The 18,857-nt window shown below is 35.7% G+C and overlaps 3 protein-coding genes across 5 annotated transcripts; 1 reads left to right on the top strand and 2 right to left on the bottom strand.

Moving 5' to 3' along the window:
- LOC107953106 (uncharacterized protein C24B11.05) lies at window positions 1-2,032 on the top strand. Of its 3 annotated transcripts, none has more exons than XM_016888337.2 (9): window positions 1-195; window positions 406-479; window positions 584-649; window positions 737-834; window positions 910-947; window positions 1,037-1,124; window positions 1,223-1,501; window positions 1,585-1,650; window positions 1,750-2,032. In XM_016888337.2, the coding sequence occupies exons 2-9, from the start codon at window positions 419-421 to the stop codon at window positions 1,906-1,908; spliced, it is 855 nt and encodes a 284-aa protein (XP_016743826.1). In that variant the 5' UTR covers window positions 1-195; window positions 406-418; the 3' UTR covers window positions 1,909-2,032. The 3 variants fall into 3 exon arrangements, with proteins under 3 accessions (XP_016743826.1, XP_016743825.1, XP_016743827.1); XM_016888336.2 differs by having other exon boundaries at window positions 41-195; window positions 394-479; XM_016888338.2 differs by having other exon boundaries at window positions 74-195; window positions 325-479.
- Window positions 1,851-4,489, bottom strand: LOC107953105 (scarecrow-like protein 30). Its single transcript, XM_016888335.2, has one exon. The coding sequence runs from the start codon at window positions 3,926-3,928 to the stop codon at window positions 2,054-2,056; it is 1,875 nt and encodes a 624-aa protein (XP_016743824.1). The 5' UTR covers window positions 3,929-4,489; the 3' UTR covers window positions 1,851-2,053.
- Window positions 4,490-10,338: 5,849 nt separating this feature from the next.
- Window positions 10,339-12,291, bottom strand: LOC107953108 (triosephosphate isomerase, cytosolic). The gene is made up of 9 exons (XM_016888339.2): window positions 12,100-12,291; window positions 11,942-12,017; window positions 11,711-11,834; window positions 11,507-11,591; window positions 11,268-11,400; window positions 11,086-11,180; window positions 10,855-10,933; window positions 10,679-10,761; window positions 10,339-10,598 (listed from the first exon to the last, which is right to left on the bottom strand). The coding sequence occupies exons 1-9, from the start codon at window positions 12,136-12,138 to the stop codon at window positions 10,551-10,553; spliced, it is 762 nt and encodes a 253-aa protein (XP_016743828.1). The 5' UTR covers window positions 12,139-12,291; the 3' UTR covers window positions 10,339-10,550.
- Between the last annotated feature and the right edge of the window lie 6,566 nt (window positions 12,292-18,857).

Genomic DNA, 18,857 nt, shown 5'->3' with positions numbered 1-18,857 from the left:
GGAAGTCCCTCCCATCTCCTTTCCCATTCTCCAAAAACCGCTCCTTTTAATCGTCTCTTTCGCTCCTTATTTAAATCCCTTCCTTTCCTCCACTTCACTCTTTCTCTCCCTTTCCCCCCACTTTCCTTTGGTCTTTCGTTAAAGGAAAAAAAAAGTTATTTTTTTCCCTTACATTGTTTGATCACTCTGGTTCTGGTAATGTTCGATTCTTTACTTGTTCTGTTCTTCATTTTTTGTTTTTTTTTCAAAGTTATTATTATTTCATGTCGATTATGGGTTTGTTTTATCTGCGTTTATTTTTACATAAAATGTGTAATGTGTTAGTGTCTCTGGATATTTAAAGACAATAATGACAATGAAATCTTTGTCTGTCTCTAATAATCCTTTGGGTAGCACTTTTTGAAGATTAAAGAAAAAGATGGAGTATGAAGATCAGATCAATCGGGGCATTGATTCAAAATATGAATGTCTTTTATTTGGTAAAATTTTCATCTTTCTTTAATCAACAATCATCTTTTAATTGTGTCAAAATGTAAAATTTTTAAAAGCTAACCTTTGTATTAAATGAAAAAAATAAATACAGATTTAGATGACACTCTTTACCCTCTGACTTCTGGATTATCCAGGGAAGTTACCAAGAACATTCAAGGTATTTTTTTAAAATATTTCCTTGAGAAATTGTTAGCTTAAGCTTGAAATTCATAACTTTTTTCTTTTTTGGGATGCCATTTTATAGAATATATGATTAAAAAACTTGAAATGGAGGAGGAAAAAGTTCCTGAATTATGTGTTTCTTTATACAAGCAATATGGCACAACAATGGCTGGTTTAAAGGTAAAGGCTATCATCACATTCTTTTATGAATCTCGAATTCATTTAGGGGTGACATTGTTTGTCCTTTTTCTCCAGGCTATTGGCTACAACTTCGATTACAATGAATTTCATGAGTACTTATCTTTCTTCTCATTAATGTTTTTGTTTTGATGATATGATTCTATGTATGGTACAAGTTTCTAACGTATTCCCTTTCTTACAGCTTTGTTCATGGGAGATTGCCTTATGAATTGCTAAAACCAGACCCTTTTTTGAAGACTCTCTTGCATAGCCTGCCTATTCGGAAAGTTGTAAGAATCCAAATTCTTCTTTATGAATCGCCATTTGTGATGATCATTTTTAGGAGATCCCTTGTGACTATTAATGTTATGGTGTTTGTATAATACAGATTTTCACGAATGCGGATAAGAACCATGCTGACATAGTGCTTAGAAGGTTGGGATTGGAGGATTGTTTTGAAGGGATTATATGCTTTGAGACCCTGAATCCCACAAACGAAGATGATTCTTCAGCTGATGATTCTAACACCGAAATTTTCGACTACTATACATGCATTACTTGTCCTGATTCCCAGCTTGAACTTCCAAGTCCTAAAGTTGTGTGCAAACCACTTGAAAAAGCGTACGAACAAGTTTTTGAGATGGCCAACATCAACCCCCAGAAAACGGTAAATCGATGATACCTATAAACTTTTGAAGTGATCTGACTTTGAATAACTTCCATCAAATGTTACAATGTCTTGTATTGCAGTTGTTCTTTGATGACAGCATCCGAAATATTCGGACTGGTAAAAGTATTGGCCTTCATACCGTATGGGTAAGCCACTGAATATCTAACTATGTCCTTATCCTACACTCGCACCCAAGTCCAAGCATTATAGGTTTTACTCACTGGTTTCCAATGGTACCGATATAGGTGGGAACTTCTCAACAAACTGACAGTGCGGCTTATGCATTAGAGAGCATTCACAATATCAGGCAAGCATTGCCAGAGCTTTGGGAAGCAGCAGATGAGAAGGTTGACAACATTCTGCATTCCAGGGAGGTACCTGTCGAGACAACAGTTATAGCTTAGCTTTAGCTCTTATGTTATAAATCTATATTTGGTGTGTTTCACCACTCTTTTGTAACATGTAGAGTGGGGTCGTAATAGTTACGATATTTGAACTTTTTATTAGAACACTTGTATTTCGAGGAAATGAGTATCTGTTAGATCCTAGTTAGTTCTTGACAGGTTTCCAACATGAAAGTGCATAAATAATTCTCCCTTTCCATCCCTGTAACATCCAATGGCCATCGACATCCACAACAAAGTCCCTATGATAACTAGATTGGATCATGTCCATTACTTTCTTCACGAGCTCTTGATTCAATGGAACCCGCTTGAACCCTGTCCTCAGCGTCCGGACCTGCCATTGCTTGTACGTTTCTGGTCTTTCAACTCTCTCAGTACCCTCGCATGCAATGAGGTTCATAATGTCCCTCCCATGTATTTCCTTCTCAAACATCATCCTTTGTGGATCGTCCCGGGCAACAGTAGCTTCAAATATATCAAACTGAGCTGAGAAATGGAACAGTGCCTCACGGAACCTTGAGACGAAGAATGGAGCGTTGTATGTCCCATTTGTGACTCCATGGATGAATAATTCGGGATTGATGCTTCTGATCAGTTTCAAAACGGTCTCCCTCGCACTCGTTGGTGCCACTGTGTCATCTGGGAGGTTCTTTAGCCTATACATGCAATTAACAACCACCACTTCATCTTTCGTAATCTTCAGTTCCTCAAGTTGGATGGTTTCCCATTTCTTTGCTATGACATTGCACTCGAATAGGACATTGAACCTCTCGCAATACCTTTTCAATCGACGCCCTGTCTCTTCCACCCTTTCTGCAGGTCGGAAACCTGGTTGCGGGAACTCGATACCTGTAATACGAAGCTTGGAAGGTCCACCAGCCTGTGCCGAGAGGAGTTGGATGAGACAAGGCCATTGAAACCCATAGCAAATGCCAAAATCAATGATGTGGAGTGTGGTTGCCTTTTCGGCCAATTCCATTATCCTTTTATTTGCATAGAAATTAGACATCTTCTTAAAGGGGCAAGCTAAAACATACACTCCATAAGCTTTTAAGACATCAGCAGCTGATGTCCTGTTGCTTAGCAGATGTGCATACAATGGCGCCCCCATGCCAGCCAAACGTGTTGTAAGGGCATTAGCAAAGTAATGTGCCAATCTTTGGGTTCCATCTCCGGACTCAGACGAGTGTTGCCTTATCAGTTTCAGCATCTCATTAGCAGTCCTTTGGTCATTGACTGCTACCGATTGTGCACATTGAGTAAGTAGACTCCATAAATCCACTGCTTCACTTTTCTTTTCGTTTTTCTTCCGCCGGCCATTAGACCGTTTTATCTGCCTGTGCTGCGCTGAGTTGCCATTAAGAGAACACTTTGGAGAGTCCTCATTTTCACCTTTACAAAGCAATACATCGTCGAACATCTCTGTCTGCTCTGAATCTTCAAGAGAAAGAGCCGATTGCTTAATGATCCTACCTTCTTCCACATCCTCACGCTGATAATTTTTCCTTCCCCTCACCTTATCTACATCAACAGATGGTGATTTACTACCTTCACCAAGCCGTTCAACGGTTCCTCTTCGTAAATCCGGAAACAAAGAGGTTCTTTCAAGAGAATCAATAAGAGAAGTTTGAGGATAAAATGAGTTGAATTCACCTTTACTGCTATTACAATCATCATCTGGGTAATAATGATTTAGACCAGCCGGAATCGGATAATTGTGGCAGAGGACTTCATAGAAGGATCTTTCAGCAGCTTGTAGAGCTAAGCAATCCTGTAACATGCAGGTCTTTTCTTCAAGGTCTTCCTCCATTAACATCTGGTTTATGTATTTAAGCATTTCATTAGGGAAAGGACTATCTGAACTCACGCCTGATGATGGTGATGATGAAGATGAATCAATGGGACTCTCTTTAGACCCATTATCAAGGTTGTGATTTGCATACACTGGCATTGGCACTGAGCCGTGATCAAATTTGAACCCATACATGGAACCAGGTAAATCTTGGAAAAGGGTATCCATACAAACTTTAAAAAAAAAAAAAAAGAGAGTAGAAATTCAAAGAGCTAATGAGAGAACCTGGATGACTCCATAGTTTCAAGGAGCCAAAATTGAAGATGAACTTATAAAGTTCAAAGCTTTGACTTTTCTGGAGTGGCAAGCTTTTGGCATATTAGCAAAAAAAGTTGCCTGATGCACAAGATATTTGACTCAGCTTTCAGTTACGTGGGCACGGGGGGCATCCATGAAAATGATGATGACCAGAATTTGGTCACTTTACGAAAATCTCCCGTGATTATTACCAAGTATCCTAAGATATTTGTACCTAAAACTGTCTTGATCTTATCAGCTGCAGCCACCGGTTCCTTTTTCTTTCATTTGGTCGTCGATAATGTTTCCAACAAATGGAAAAAAAAGTAGCTCGAATAATGCTCTGCATTTTGACTGTTTGGGTGCCGAGAAAATCAACAAGAATCAATCTACATCTAACCAAATATCATTTAGAAAAAGAAAAGAAAAACCCATTTAAAAGATTTAGGCTAGATTCATACAATCTCAAGTGAAAGGAAAAGCAGAGACCTTTCCTTATTATTATAACATTAAACTTGATCCCACATAATTCAAGTGAGTGGAATATTTATCTACCTTAACCTTATATTTAATTAAGTCCAGTTGAAAACTGCGTCATTATGAACCTGTAACCTTCAAATATGTATCATCAACTTGAATGTTATTTGACATATAGTAATGGAGAAGAGTAGGCTCCATGAAAGATGCTTTGAGGTCTAGGTGCTCGGCCGGATTCCTGGTGAAACAGGCCCGACTCACAACTTTAAGGTGTTCCATGTTCTTTACCACACCTGAGCCAGAAGCATTTGCTTTGGTATTTTAGGCTATTTTACTTTCGTGGTAGGGATATATTTTTACAACATGTACATTTCTGGTAGAAAGATAATAAATTTTGATCGAAGTATTTTTTATATCTATTTTATGATTCTTGAAGACAAATCATTTTAAATTCGAACAAAGTCTTCTCTTTATGAGTCAACACTTAAATTAAAAAGATGGTCATTAACATGTTAGGACAGTGCTCAATATTAATAGCAAAAAGTTGAATCTAATGGTTTTTCCTATTTTAAATGGGGTTTAAATCGATGATCATGAATAGAATTAATAATAATCCAATAATTTTTCCTCTGTTTAATGGGGTTGAAATTCGATGATCTAATCTAATGGTTTAGATATAGTACCCGAATTGACGGCTGGACTAATAATAAAACATGATTGATACAATACAAATATTCTGAGAATTCAATTTGAACATTACTAAATTTTACGTACCAATTTAAAACTTGTGCAATAATTAGAAGACATTGGGTACAATTAGCCCCAAAAAAGGGGGCAATTGGATTGAATCATCGTTGGTCAAACTATCCCAACATGAGCCTACCCTACCTCTGGTATTCCTACTATATAACAGCACCAAACGTTAACCAACAAGAGAATTATGATGACTAATGTGAGAGACCAAAACCAAGGAAGAAAGGAATAACTGATACTTTGCATGGCCAAGAAAGTTATTTCAAGTGCATCCTAATGGGCCCTTCATCACCGAATGCCATAACTTATTTCTCTTTACTTTGTCAATTTTATAGTTTATATTTAGAGTTCGTCAATTTTACAGTTTATATTTAGAGTTCGTGACTTTCTCTTTTAATAATGTCGTCTTTAAATTTAAAATATTTTTTATTTAATGGGAAAAGTGGGGATGGGACTTGGGAGATTAGAATTAATGTAAACCTGGCTTAGTCATCTCTAGCATAATTTATCCATCCCCCTCTATAAAGTGATTCATGCAAGGAAACATATTCACACATAATTTTATATCTAGAGGGATTAAAACACTAAAATTTTATTTTAGGGGCTAACCTTAGACTTGTTGATGTGTCAGATTATCTACTTGGTTTAAAGACCAGTTTGAAATTTAAAAGGATTTAGGTAAAAATATTATGTCTGAAGAATGAGCTACGCCTATTTAAAATATGAGTCGAATTCAAGCTTGAACATTTAATGTTCAAGACTGACTTTTAAGTTTGTAATTTTTATATTATGTAATTTATAATGCATAAAAATTAAATGCTAAGTTAAAATAATATAAATACATTTTTAAAATTTTTTTTAAAAAATAATATGGGTAGACTTAAAATGAGTTTGTATTAACCATTTACTAATATAGGTGAGCTTAGATAAAATTTTAAGCCAATGATTCAGGCTAGGTCAAGATTAGGCAAGTATAAAATGTGTTAATATCATACTTAAGCCTGACTCAACCCAACCCCAAAACACCTTTAGCCAATTCCTTGCCTACCTCTCCTTATATCGCCTTGGTGTACATTATATTTTAGTATTTGATTAAGCTTGGTTTAATGAATGAACTAAATATCTCTAAATTTTTTTAAAATTAACTTAGATTCAAAGTATGTACTTTTATTTTTCGATAAATACTAATCTATCGTTTGAAGTTAACTAGCCAGACTTTTAAAAAAAAAACATTAGAGTGAATTTTGAAGTTTAGCTAATAGTTTAGTCTAGTTGTTTACCCAATAATTTAAAATCCTCGTGTGTTATAAAAGCGGTAGCAGGCCACCTTTTATTTCACAGCCTAGTAAAGCATTGGCTATACGAGGGGTAATAGCCCATCTCTCTCGACGTAGGGAGCATGTCGGGTGTGTGGATATTTGACAAAAAAGGCGTGGCTCGCTTAATACCCAATCCCACTCGAGAATCCTTCGAGCATAAACACCCCATTTATCCCGGCACCTCCACCGCACCCGGGGCTCGACCACGGGTCCTCGTCTACCTCCCTACCAACCAAGTCATCAACTCCTATTCCGAGCTCGAGCACCGCCTGACCGAACTCGGTTGGACCCGTTACCACAACTTCACCCAACCTCACCTCCTTCAGTTCCACAAATCAGAAAACTCGGCTCACCTCATTTCGCTGCCGAGAAATTTCGCCCACTTCAGGGCTTTGCACATGTACGACATTGTCGTCAAGAACCGGTCTTTCTTTCAAGTACGTGAAGCTGCAGCCACTCAGTGACGACGCTTTGTGTGCCTGTACAATGATGGACACGTTTGGTTTTCAACTGACTCCATAGCCGGTATAAAGAGGGCTGCTTAACTTGCTATTGCGAAATATATATAGCAAATATTTATAGCTCACTGGGATCTATCCTTGTCTTTCTTATGAACAAAATGTTTTCATCTCATGTTTTAACGACTGATGCCTGCATCTAGTTTTGTCTTTTCTAATGGGTTAATTTCACACTTAGACCTCTTAACTCTTAACTTTCATCTAATGTGTAATGTGGTACTTGTACAAAGAACTTGTACTATTCTATTATATATTAACATTTAATTTACACAAATAAATGAATGCAATCTATCTTTATATCGCCATTCAATTTTCATTGGATGTGTTTTAGTTTTTTCTTTAATTTTTTTTAAAAAAAAATTATTTCTTAAAAGTATAAATGAAAGGAAAATATTAAATAATTTAATTAACATGTAAAAAATAATATTCAAAACTCAAAACCCTTATTCATAATTGCCAAACTAGGGAGCCTTAAAGCTTTGGGTACATTAATACATATGATAGAATAGTATAGTTGGAATTAATCATGAGTCGAGTTAAATTTCAACGAAATTTTAAATCCGTTTCTTAGGAAAATATAAGATTAGCTGTTTATGATTAGCTAGTAAATCACATTCTACGGAATCTACACAAAACTCTACACCCCTCTGTGTAATCCCCGTTTGTCGACACCGAAACGGAGGAGTGGCTGTTGACATTATTGTGTGAACTACCTAAAGTCACTATCAGTGCCAAACATTAATCAGCGATTTGGGCACTCAAAACATAATAGAAAAAGCTTCAACCAATCCCAGAAATATGCTCAAAATTATTGGACAATTGCTCTCAAAAAACCCCCTTGCTCGTACACCTCTCTTTGTGCTTTTCATGACCTATAACAAACCCTATTTATAGTGTTTTTGATGGCCTCAACAAAAGCCAATAGACAATTTCAAGAGCAAAATCTAGTTGCAGCTTTCGGTGCACCAAATTGGTGACTACAAATCTTGAAAATTTTGGTTCATGGTTCATGAATTCAATCCACTTCTGAAAAAAAAAGTGAGTTCCTAATAATTCATTATTGACAAGCTAGTAAGTAGAGAGATATAAGCTTCCATTCCAGACAGGCAGCAAAGGGATAAAAGCCTTTCTGGGCATGAGCTTTAGTCTAAGGTTAGTATTTTATGCTCTAGATCCCTATACTTTTAATACGTTTAAAATTTAATTCACCTCTATTTGTATTTTAAGAATTTTTATCTTACTATTTTATTTATTTAACAATGTAAGTTCAATTGTTAATATTGCAGAAATTATTTTGGTCAAATTTAGTTCAATATAGAATTATTTTTCTTGTTATATGACGACCAAATGTTTTTACAGGGACTTGGAGCAAATTTATACCTATTTTATACTTTCCACATGTTTTTACCCTCTTGGATTCAATCATATACGTTGGTGGATGATTAAGCCTGTGTACTAAGTGACAAGCAGAAGAGGTAAAACTAGTATAGAAACACTTATACTAAAATTCATATTATAATTTATTTTTTTATTTAAAAAATAGGTAAATTAGTTTGTATGAATTTTTTTAATTAAAAATTTCATTAATTTTTATTGTTAAAAAATTGATCATGTAAGTTAGCATAAAATATATGTAATAATTGTCTAATTATTTTATCAATCATGTCAATTTTTAACACTAAAAATTAATGAAATTTTTTAATAAAAAATTAATTTATTTTTTAATTTAATATATAATAATTAATTTATTCGAGAAAAATATAAGGTGACTCGTATTACATTACAGGAATCTTCCGTACTTTCACCGCCACAAGATAACTTTGAAATCACCATGACATGCATGCCTATCAGCTACCTTCCAAGGCGTTTCCATATAATCGATTAAGGGGGAGAATGATGAGAACAGTTCACGTTTCACACCAATGTTTGATTTGACATAACAAATGGGTCATGGAGTTTTCATAGGCACTGTAGCAGCTGCTTGAACGTCCTACCTACAGACTATAAATTGATGAAATCGTGGTTCATTTGATTCAGTCAACCTAGACCTAGGATGCTAACCTTCCATAGACGTGCTTCAGAGCTGAACTGCTCATGCATGCATGCTGCATCCTATTCCACTTCTGTTTGATACTCCTTGTCCTTTTTTTCAGTTTCGAAATTCGGGTAATCTTTTTTGTAATGCCTTGGTTCGTCATCATCACGATTTAGTTTGAATAACTAGTCTCAGACTTGTTTTACATGGATCATGTTGTTAGATAGATTGGGTTTTGGTTGAAACCTCCTTAGGGCTAGGCTCCATTTGAACCAACAAAGTTAATTCAGGGTTAGGCTCCAAAAAAACCATCAATATGGATTCTCTCAAACATCTTATTGGTCAGCTTTTAAGATAATATAGAATTCGGCTTATGTTACCTTCCTTATCCCAAGTATTTGTTTATGGGTAGAGTCGACTCTGAAATACATCACTCTAACTTGGTCTAGGAATTTAGGGTTAATATTTCATTCGATATTTGAGTTTGATTTTGATGTTCAATTTAGTATTTAGATTAATATTAGTTACATATGGTTTAAAGAATGTTCATATGTGTGCTTTAATAAAAAAATATAGATACTTAATTAGGACAAAATAAAAGCTCAAGTGTCCTCAAATCGAACATTGAAGCCAACTTAAGTACTCAAGTATCAAACTACAACAAAAAAAATTAGATACAAAATTAAACATCGAAACCAAACTTATGTACCAAATAATATATTAACACTAAACAATAAAACAAATTTTCACGATTAAATCCTTTAGACTTAATGCATCAATTGGTATTTGAGTTAGAATTTTTTTTCCCTTATCTCATACTTATATTTTTTTATCTAATATTTGGCAAAAATTATATATTTTAATATATAAATTTAACCGTATCAACTTTTTAATATTTAATTTGATGAAAATTCATAATTAATTAATAATATTAGTAATTAACTTTCATTAAATAAATCCTAAAAGCAAAAAAAAAAATCACAATCATCAAATTATATTTAACAAAGTAAACTCGAAATTAAAATAGCACTAAATTTATTCTATTAACAAAATAATGAGAATTTAAACCAAGTAATATTAACAATTAGTTTTCATCAAATCAACCCTAAAAGCTTAATCACACATTAAAAAATAAAAAATTTTATTTTTAGCTACTAAAATGTATAACTTTTATCAAATGTAGGTACCACATTGAACTAAAAAATAATATAGGTATCAAATAATATAATAAGCCAAAAATTAAGCATGAAACGGCAGGTTTGCCCACAATTAGGCCAAGATTAACCCAACTTCAATGATAAAATTTATGCCCAAGGGACTTAGCTTACATAAATCCCGAAATAAGATCGATAGAATGAAAGCGATCCACTCAAATTACTGGTTCATCATACATTATTCTCAGTTTCAAAGCTATTTTTTGTGTTTTAAGCTGTGATTCCTTGATTTGAACTTCAATTCTTTTTCACAGTGGTAGCCTTGATGATATGGACGAACTCGGGCTGATTCAGGAAATGGCGGAGGACACGGTTAAGACGAGGCATTAAACCAGTGGAACAATGAAGGAAAGAACATCGCTAACCTTGAGAGAAGCTCCACCAACCAAGAAGCCATCCACATCCGGTTGTGCAGCCAATTCGTTGCAGTTTGCTCCATTAACAGAACCTTCATTATGGTGCAATGGATATTCTACCACGGTTATAACACGATTTACTTGTTTTCTCTCGGATAACATCAAAAAGCAATCGAGAAAAATACCTCCGTATATGATTCTAGTAGATGCAGCAACTTCGGAATTAAGATTGTCATTAAGCCATTTCCTCAATTCGCAATGAACCTGGAATATACATGATTACACACAATGACATGAGCTTCGATACATGACTGGTATAGTTATATGATAGCAATCAGCATTCATCATTTATGGGAAAACACGTGCAATGCAAAAGTGAAGACACATCTAAAAGGATATATGCCTCGAGTACTTACTTCTTGAGCCTGAGCAGGGGTCGCGACCTTGCCGGTACCAATGGCCCAAACAGGTTCATAAGCCAGAACAACGTTTTCCCAGTTTGTTACTTTCTCTGCAAACGAGCATTAGCGGTTAAAACCTATATATGAAACGAAACAAACAATCGGCTTTGCTTCTTTTACATTTCGATAGAAAGTACCAGCGATTGCTTTAGCTTGTGCAGCAACAACAGCCATGGTCGAGCCCGGTTCTCGCTGTTCAAGAGTCTCACCGATGCAAGCAATCACTTTCACGCCTTGAGAAACTGCATAAGCTACTTTGTCTCCGACAAACTACAGAGACAAGGGTTGGGAATATAAACAAAATCGTGTCACTCAAGAAACAACAAAAACAAGACTCGAAACTAGGAAATAATAGGAACCTAGTCGTATCGGTTACCTCATTGGATTCATTCAAGAGAGCCCTTCTCTCAGAGTGACCAATAATAACCCATGGAATGCCCAAATTAACAAGCATTTCAGCACTGTGTTCAAAGAGTAGCAGCTAATTTGATCGCTAATATACCACAAACATCGACCGTTGCCGGAGTCTAACAAGCCTAATCAACAACAATGATACAAATAACCCAACATCCAATCATACCTAATTTCCCCAGTAAAAGCACCACCTTTGCGAACCCAACAGTTTTGAGCAGCAACATGGAAATCAGACCGCAATAGGCTTTTCACAAGTGTGAGAAACACAAATGGAGGGCTTACAACAACCTCTGCCACAACACAACATAAATTTGATAAATTATTCAAACTAAATGTTTGTTTAAGTAATCAAATGAAAGTAAATTTCAACAAGAAAGAAAAACAAAAAAAAACCAACCCACAACATCCTCGGAAGGAACTTCAGCTTCATTCAATGTGGTAACAATCTTTTTTACTTCCTCAGCTGTTCCATTCTGCAACAATCAGATATGGAATAACAGCTGAAAAAACATTGATTAATTGAGTTTTTGACTGATAAAAGAGGAAGAAACATACGCATTTCCAGTTGCCTCCAACAAAGAATTTGCGAGCCATGAAAGTGTTTCTGTGTTTGGTCGTTTATGGCGATGGGGACGAGAATCTAGGACAGAAACAAGAAAACCCAAAGCTTCTGCTGTAATAAGGTTGGATGATAATAACTGTGGGATGTCGCCCTGGTTTTTAAGCACAAGTTGCTCTGTAATTACGATAACGTCATTTTCGTTCATTTTTACTAATTTAAGTAATTTAATTCTTACTTTTCTTTTTTTTTATACATATATTTTACATATGAATTATTGGAACCCACCCATTGTTTGAAAAGTCAAAAAGGGTGGGCACCGAAAGTAGAAAGTAAAATTGGTTGGCAAGTTGGGTTAAAAGTTGGCATGGGATAATTGCAATTTTGGTCCCTAATTGTATAGGGACATTGCAAGTTGATCCTTGAACCTCAACTATAAATAGGCCTAACCATTTCTTACTTTCTTCATCCCACACTTGCCATTCTCTACTTAAGGCAATTGTTCTCTCTCCCTATTTGTAAACTTTCACTTGTATTTTTGGAGTGAAATATATTTGGTAGTGCCTGAGGACGTAGGCAAAATTTGCTGAACCTCGTTAAAATTCTAGTGTTCTTTATTTTTGTTCTGCATATTTTGCAAGTGTCATTGTAGTGATTTATTGTGCTATTAAATTACGATAGAGGGATATTCTGGCTAGGAAAGATCTGGTATGTAAGCGATCCTCGTGATCCACCTCTCTTTCCTGGGAATTGAACTTAGTGTGATTTTTCAGTACAATAATTTTACTCTTTCACACGCTTCCGCGCAACAATTGGTACCAGAGCCAGGTTCGTACTTGGGGAATACGACCGTTTACGGTACTATTCACGTATACGGCACTATTCACGTATACGGTACTATTCATGTATACGGCACTATTCACGTATACGGTACTGTTCACGTATACAGTAGTTGGGATTGAGGAGAAAAATGGCAGCAGCATCGTCATCAGCAAGGACTACTGTGACAAATGCAAAATTTGAAGTAGAGAAATTTGACGGTACCAATAATTTTGGTATGTGGCAGTGTGAGATCCTGGATGTCTTATGTCAGCAAGAGCTGGATATAGCCCTTGAAGAAAAACCTGACAAGATGGATGACAAGGAGTGGGCCAAGATCAATAGACAGGCGTGTGGTACAATCCGCCTATGTTTGGCCAAAGAGCAGAAGTACTCCGTCATGAGGGAGACATCAGCGAAGAAGCTGTGGGATACATTGGAAGAAAAGTTTCTAACGAAAAGTCTTGAAAATAGGCTTTATATGAAAAAGAAACTTTTTCGGTTCACTTATGCACCCGGTATGTCGATGAATGACCATGTGAACTCATTCAATAAAATTTTAGCAGACTTGCTAAATTTGGGTGAGAAATTTGAAGATGAAGACAAGGCATTATTGTTGTTGAATTCCCTTCCTGATGAATATGATCATCTTACCACCACATTGCTTCATGGGAAAGATTCAATCACATTTGATGCAGTCTGTAGTGCGTTGTATAGATCTGAGACTCGAAAGAAAGATAAAATAGATCACAGAGATACAACTGCAGAAGTCTTAACAGTAAGAGGTCGTTCACACAGCAGCAAACCTGGTAGAAGGGGTAAGTCCAAAGGGAGACCCGCCAAAGATGAATGTGCCTTTTGTCGTGAGAAAGGGCATTGGAAAAAGAATTGTCCTAAGTTACAAAAGGGCAAGTCTATTTCTAATGCATGTGTAGCGGAGCATGATGAGGAGTCAGACTTTAGCTTGGTTGGCATGGCAATGGCATGTCAAACGGATGAGTGGATATTGGATTCGGGATGTACTTACCATATGTGTCCTAATAAGGACTGGTTTTCTAGTCTTGAAGAACTAGAAGGTGGAGTTGTTTTTATGGGCAATGATAGTGCCTGTAAGACAATGGGTGTAGGTACAATCAAATTGAAGAACCATGACGGCTCAATCCAAGTTCTGACAGATGTTCGCTATGTACCCAGCTTGAAGAAAAATCTCATCTCATTAGGGGCCCTAGAATCTAAAGGGCTCACAATCACTTTGAGAGATGGATTACTAAAGGTAGTAGCTGGGGTATTGACGGTGATGAAAGGCACTAGAAGAAATAACTTGTACTATTTAAATGGAAGTACAGTTATTGGATCAACATCAACAGCTTCTGCGAAAGATGCAGATTCAGAGGCTACCAGGTTATGGCATAGGCGATTGGGACATGCTGGTGAAAAAGCTTTGCAGACTTTGGCGAAGCAAGGCTTGTTGAAAGGTGCAAATTCTTGCAAATTGGAATTCTGTGAACATTGTGTTCTGGGCAAGCAGACGAGGGTAAAATTTGGTTCAGCAATTCACAATACGAAAGGAATTCTGGACTATGTTCACAGTGATGTGTGGGGACCTACCAAAGTGGCTTCTTTGGGAGGTATGCACTATTTTGTCACTTTTCTTGATGATTATTCAAGAAAAGTATGGGTGTATCTAATGAAAAGAAAAAATGAAGTTTTGGATGCATTTCTGAAGTGGAAGAAGATGGTGGAGACTCAGACAGGTCGAAAGGTCAAACGACTTCGATCAGATAATGGTACTGAGTACAAAAATGATCCATTTCTACAAGTATGTCAAGATGAGGGCATTGTGCGACACTTCACTGTTCGAGATACACCACAGCAGAATGGGGTGGCAGAACGCATGAATCGGACTATACTGGAGAAAGTTCGATGTATGTTGTCCAATGCTGGATTGGGCAAGGAATTTTGGGCTGAGGCAGTTACATATGCGTGCCATCTAATTAACCGATTGCCATCAGCTGCAATAAATGGAAAAACTCCTATGGAGATGTGGACTGGTAAACCTGCTACTGATTATGATTCTTTACATGTTTTTGGTTCCACTGCATATTATCATGTAAAAGAATCTAAGTTAGACCCAAGAGCAAAGAAAGCATTATTCATGGGTATAACTGGTGGTGTAAAAGGATACCGTCTCTGGTGTCCTGATACAAGGAAGATTGTTTTCAGTAGAGATGTAACTTTTGATGAATCAACCATGATGAAGAACGAGGATTCACAAAAGGATGACAAAACCAGTAGTACTTTGCAGCAGGTGGAGTTTGAAAAGGTTAATGATGATCCAGCTAATATTGAAAGAACAAATGATGAAGAAGTTTCGACCCAAGAACTTCTACAGCAACAAGATTCAATTGCATATAGGAGGCCAAGAAGAGAGATTCGTAAGCCTGCTCGCTTTGACGATATGGTGGCCTATGCACTTCCAATTGCAGATGATGATGTTCCTTCCACTTACACAGAAGCAATAAGTAACTCTGATGGTGTAAAGTGGAAGCAAGCTATGAATGAAGAAATGCAGTCTCTTCATAAAAATAGGACTTGGGAGTTGGTGAGACTGCCCAAGGGAAAGAAGGCAATTGGATGCAAATGGGTATATGCAAAGAAGGAAGGATTTCCTGGTAAAAATGAAATTCGATACAAGGCTAGATTGGTAGCAAAGGGTTACGCTCAGAAAGAAGGAATAGACTACAATGAAGTGTTTTCTCCAGTTGTGAAGCATTCGTCTATTCGAATTTTGCTAGCCTTGGTTGCGCAATACGATCTTGAACTAGTTCAGCTTGATGTGAAGACAGCATTTTTACACGGTGATTTGGAAGAGGAAATCTATATGACTCAGCCTGATGGATTCAATGTTGCTGATAAAGAAAATTGGGTTTGCAAACTGACAAAGTCGCTTTATGGATTGAAACAATCTCCGAGGCAGTGGTACAAGCGATTTGATCAGTTCATGAAAGGGCAAAGGTACACAAGAAGTAAATTTGATCATTGCGTATATTTTCAGAAGCTACAAGAAGGAACTTTCATATACTTGCTCTTATATGTTGATGATATGCTAATAGCATCTAAGAGCAAAGTTGAGATTGAGAGATTGAAGACTCAACTCAATCTCGAGTTTGAGATGAAAGATCTAGGTGAAGCTAAGAAGATTCTTGGCATGGAAATATGTAGAGATAGAGCTCATGGCAGAGTTAGCTTGTCTCAGAAGCAGTATTTGAAGAAAGTACTACAGCAGTTTGGCATGAACGAGCAGACCAAACCTGTAAGTACCCCGTTGGCTTCTCATTTCAAGCTTTCTGCACAACTATCTCCTTCGACGAATACAGAACGAGAATACATGTTGCAAGTTCCGTATTCTAATGCAGTGGGTAGCTTGATGTATGCAATGGTGTGTACAAGACCCGACATTTCACAGGCAGTTAGTATAGTGAGCAGGTATATGCATAATCCTGGAAAAGGACATTGGCAAGCTGTGAAATGGATTCTACGGTATATTCAGAAGACCGTGGATGTTGGATTACTGTTCAAGCAGGATAATACACTTGGTAAAGGTGTTATTGGGTACGTTGATTCTGACTATGCCGGTGATTTGGACAAGCGAAGATCAACCACCGGTTATGTGTTTACACTTGCTGGAGGACCAATAAGTTGGAAGTCTACACTACAGTCTACAGTTGCATTGTCAACCACAGAAGCCGAGTACATGGCTGTAACAGAGGCTGTAAAGGAGGCTATTTGGTTACAAGGTATGGCTAAAACCTTGGGGTTGGTTCAGGAGCATATTAACGTGTATTGTGATAGTCAAAGTGCTATTCATTTAGCAAAGAATCAAGTCTATCATGCACGTACAAAACATATCGACGTACGATTCCATTTTGTGCGGGAAATTATTGAAGAGGGGAAAATTTGTCTTCAGAAGATCAAGACTGCAAATAATCCCGCAGATATGATGACCAAGGTGGTAACAGCAACCAAGTTCGAACATTGTTTGAACTTGATTAATATCCTGCAAGTTTAACAGTTGAAGAAGGCACTATCAAGTATTGTTGTCAAAGGCAGAAAGAATTGTGTGAAGATAAGATTATCCTAATCAAATCTTCAAGGTGGAGATTATTGGAACCCACCCATTGTTTGAAAAGTCAAAAAGGGTGGGCACCAAAAGTAGAAAGTAAAATTGGTTGGCAAGTTGGGTTAAAAGTTGGCATGGGATAATTGCAATTTTGGTCCCTAATTGTATAGAGACATTGCAAGTTGATCCTTGAACCTCAACTATAAATAGGCCTAACCATTTCTTACTTTCTTCATCCCACACTTGCCATTCTCTACTTAAGGCAATTGTTCTCTCTCCCTATTTGTAAACTTTCACTTGTATTTTTGGAGTGAAATATATTTGGTAGTGCCCGAGGACGTAGGCAAAATTTGCTGAACCTCGTTAAAATTCTAGTGTTCTTTATTTTTGTTCTGCATATTTTGCAAGTGTCATTGTAGTGATTTATTGTGCTATTAAATTACGATAGAGGGATATTCTGGCTAGGAAAGATCTGGTATGTAAGCGATCCTCGTGATCCACCTCTCTTTCCTGGGAATTGAACTTAGTGTGATTTTTCAGTACAATAATTTTACTCTTTCACACGCTTCCGCGCAACATGAATTAATATGTTTATAACAATTATAATGAAAAACAATCATTTTACAACTCCTCGGAGCCTGTTGATACCGCCGCCAATACTTCCTCGTTTTCATCGTCTTTTTTTTTTTCCTTCCAATGACAATAAGCTTGTACAGGGATGAATTTTATAGACATGATTGTGAAAAATAATAAAAATCAATTGGTTTTGATTTTCAATACGAAAAACTATATTACCTATTTCTAATAGTTTAATGTCTTAGATACATATGGTAAAAAATTTATTGATATATTTCTAGATTAATTATCTAGATTGATACTTGTATGAGAAGATTAGTTTGTAATTGGTATAATATTCGAAACCATTCTGATCTTTATTATTTAAGGTTTACGGTTCAGAATTTTCATTTAGATTTAATTTTTTTCAAGACGAAAATGATAAAATTCGAGATAAAAATACTGATATAATATTAAATTAATTTTTACTGATATAAATGATATAATGTCACTATTTCATACAACAATAATAACTTTAAAATGTTATGTAAAAATTATTCATATCTATTAAATAATTTGTTTTTTATGACACGTTTTGCAGCTGGTTTAAACTAACATAAATACTCCCAACTACTAAATACATTAATTTATTTTATAGCTTTTAATGTAAAATCATGTTATATAAAACATTTGTGAAAATCGAATTAAACTAATATTTAATATATAAAATTATAAAAAAATCAAAATTAATATATAATATTTTACATTAAATCAAAAATAATATATGACATTTTATCGAGTTTATTTTGGATTAGATCAATTTAAATTTTTAAAATTGTGAATTAATTTCGACTTTAGATTATTTTAAATTTAAGTCATTTGAATTGGGACATATTATTTCATGATTAAAATATAAGAAGTTTAAGTTATTTCAAGTTAATCAAACTGTGTTTTTTAAGTTTGGGATAAATTTAGATTAAAATTATTAATTTTTTTACCACCAAATTAAATTGAATTAATTGGACCATATTTTGTAGCTGAAATCGAAGCTCGAAGATCAGCAAAAAGCTGTTAAAAGCCAATTCCTATGCCTTTACTAAACTTCAAAATATTTTTTTCAAAATAATATCATAACCATTAACCATTGCCATTAGGGTACAACATAGGATTTCTCTCTATTTGAAAATTAACATGTTAAGGTAAACAAAACAAAAAAAAAAAGATCATTTCAAAATTAAAGAAGCTAAGAGGAGACAAGAA

The sequence above is a fragment of the Gossypium hirsutum genome, chromosome A08 (genome assembly GCF_007990345.1).
Source record: "Gossypium hirsutum isolate 1008001.06 chromosome A08, Gossypium_hirsutum_v2.1, whole genome shotgun sequence".
Lineage (NCBI taxonomy): Eukaryota > Viridiplantae > Streptophyta > Magnoliopsida > Malvales > Malvaceae > Gossypium > Gossypium hirsutum.
The sequence above is the reverse complement of the archived record's forward strand: the minus strand, read 5'-3'. Positions and strand labels throughout refer to the sequence as shown.

Bases quoted from the DNA above. Each gene is read 5' to 3' on its own strand.
- LOC107953106 (XM_016888337.2), top strand. From the start codon at position 419: ATGGAGTATGAAGATCAGATCAATCGGGGCATTGATTCAAAATATGAA. The intron at 650-736 runs GTATTTTTTTAA...GCCATTTTATAG, and splicing joins AGTTACCAAGAACATTCAAG to AATATATGATTAAAAAACTT. The intron at 1,502-1,584 runs GTAAATCGATGA...CTTGTATTGCAG, and splicing joins ACATCAACCCCCAGAAAACG to TTGTTCTTTGATGACAGCAT.
- LOC107953105 (XM_016888335.2), bottom strand. From the start codon at position 3,928: ATGGATACCCTTTTCCAAGATTTACCTGGTTCCATGTATGGGTTCAAA.
- LOC107953108 (XM_016888339.2), bottom strand. From the start codon at position 12,138: ATGGCTCGCAAATTCTTTGTTGGAGGCAACTGGAAATGC. The intron at 11,592-11,710 runs GTATGATTGGAT...CTTTGAACACAG, and splicing joins GCTTTTACTGGGGAAATTAG to TGCTGAAATGCTTGTTAATT. The intron at 10,599-10,678 runs GTTAGCGATGTT...TTCCTGAATCAG, and splicing joins TTGGTGGAGCTTCTCTCAAG to CCCGAGTTCGTCCATATCAT.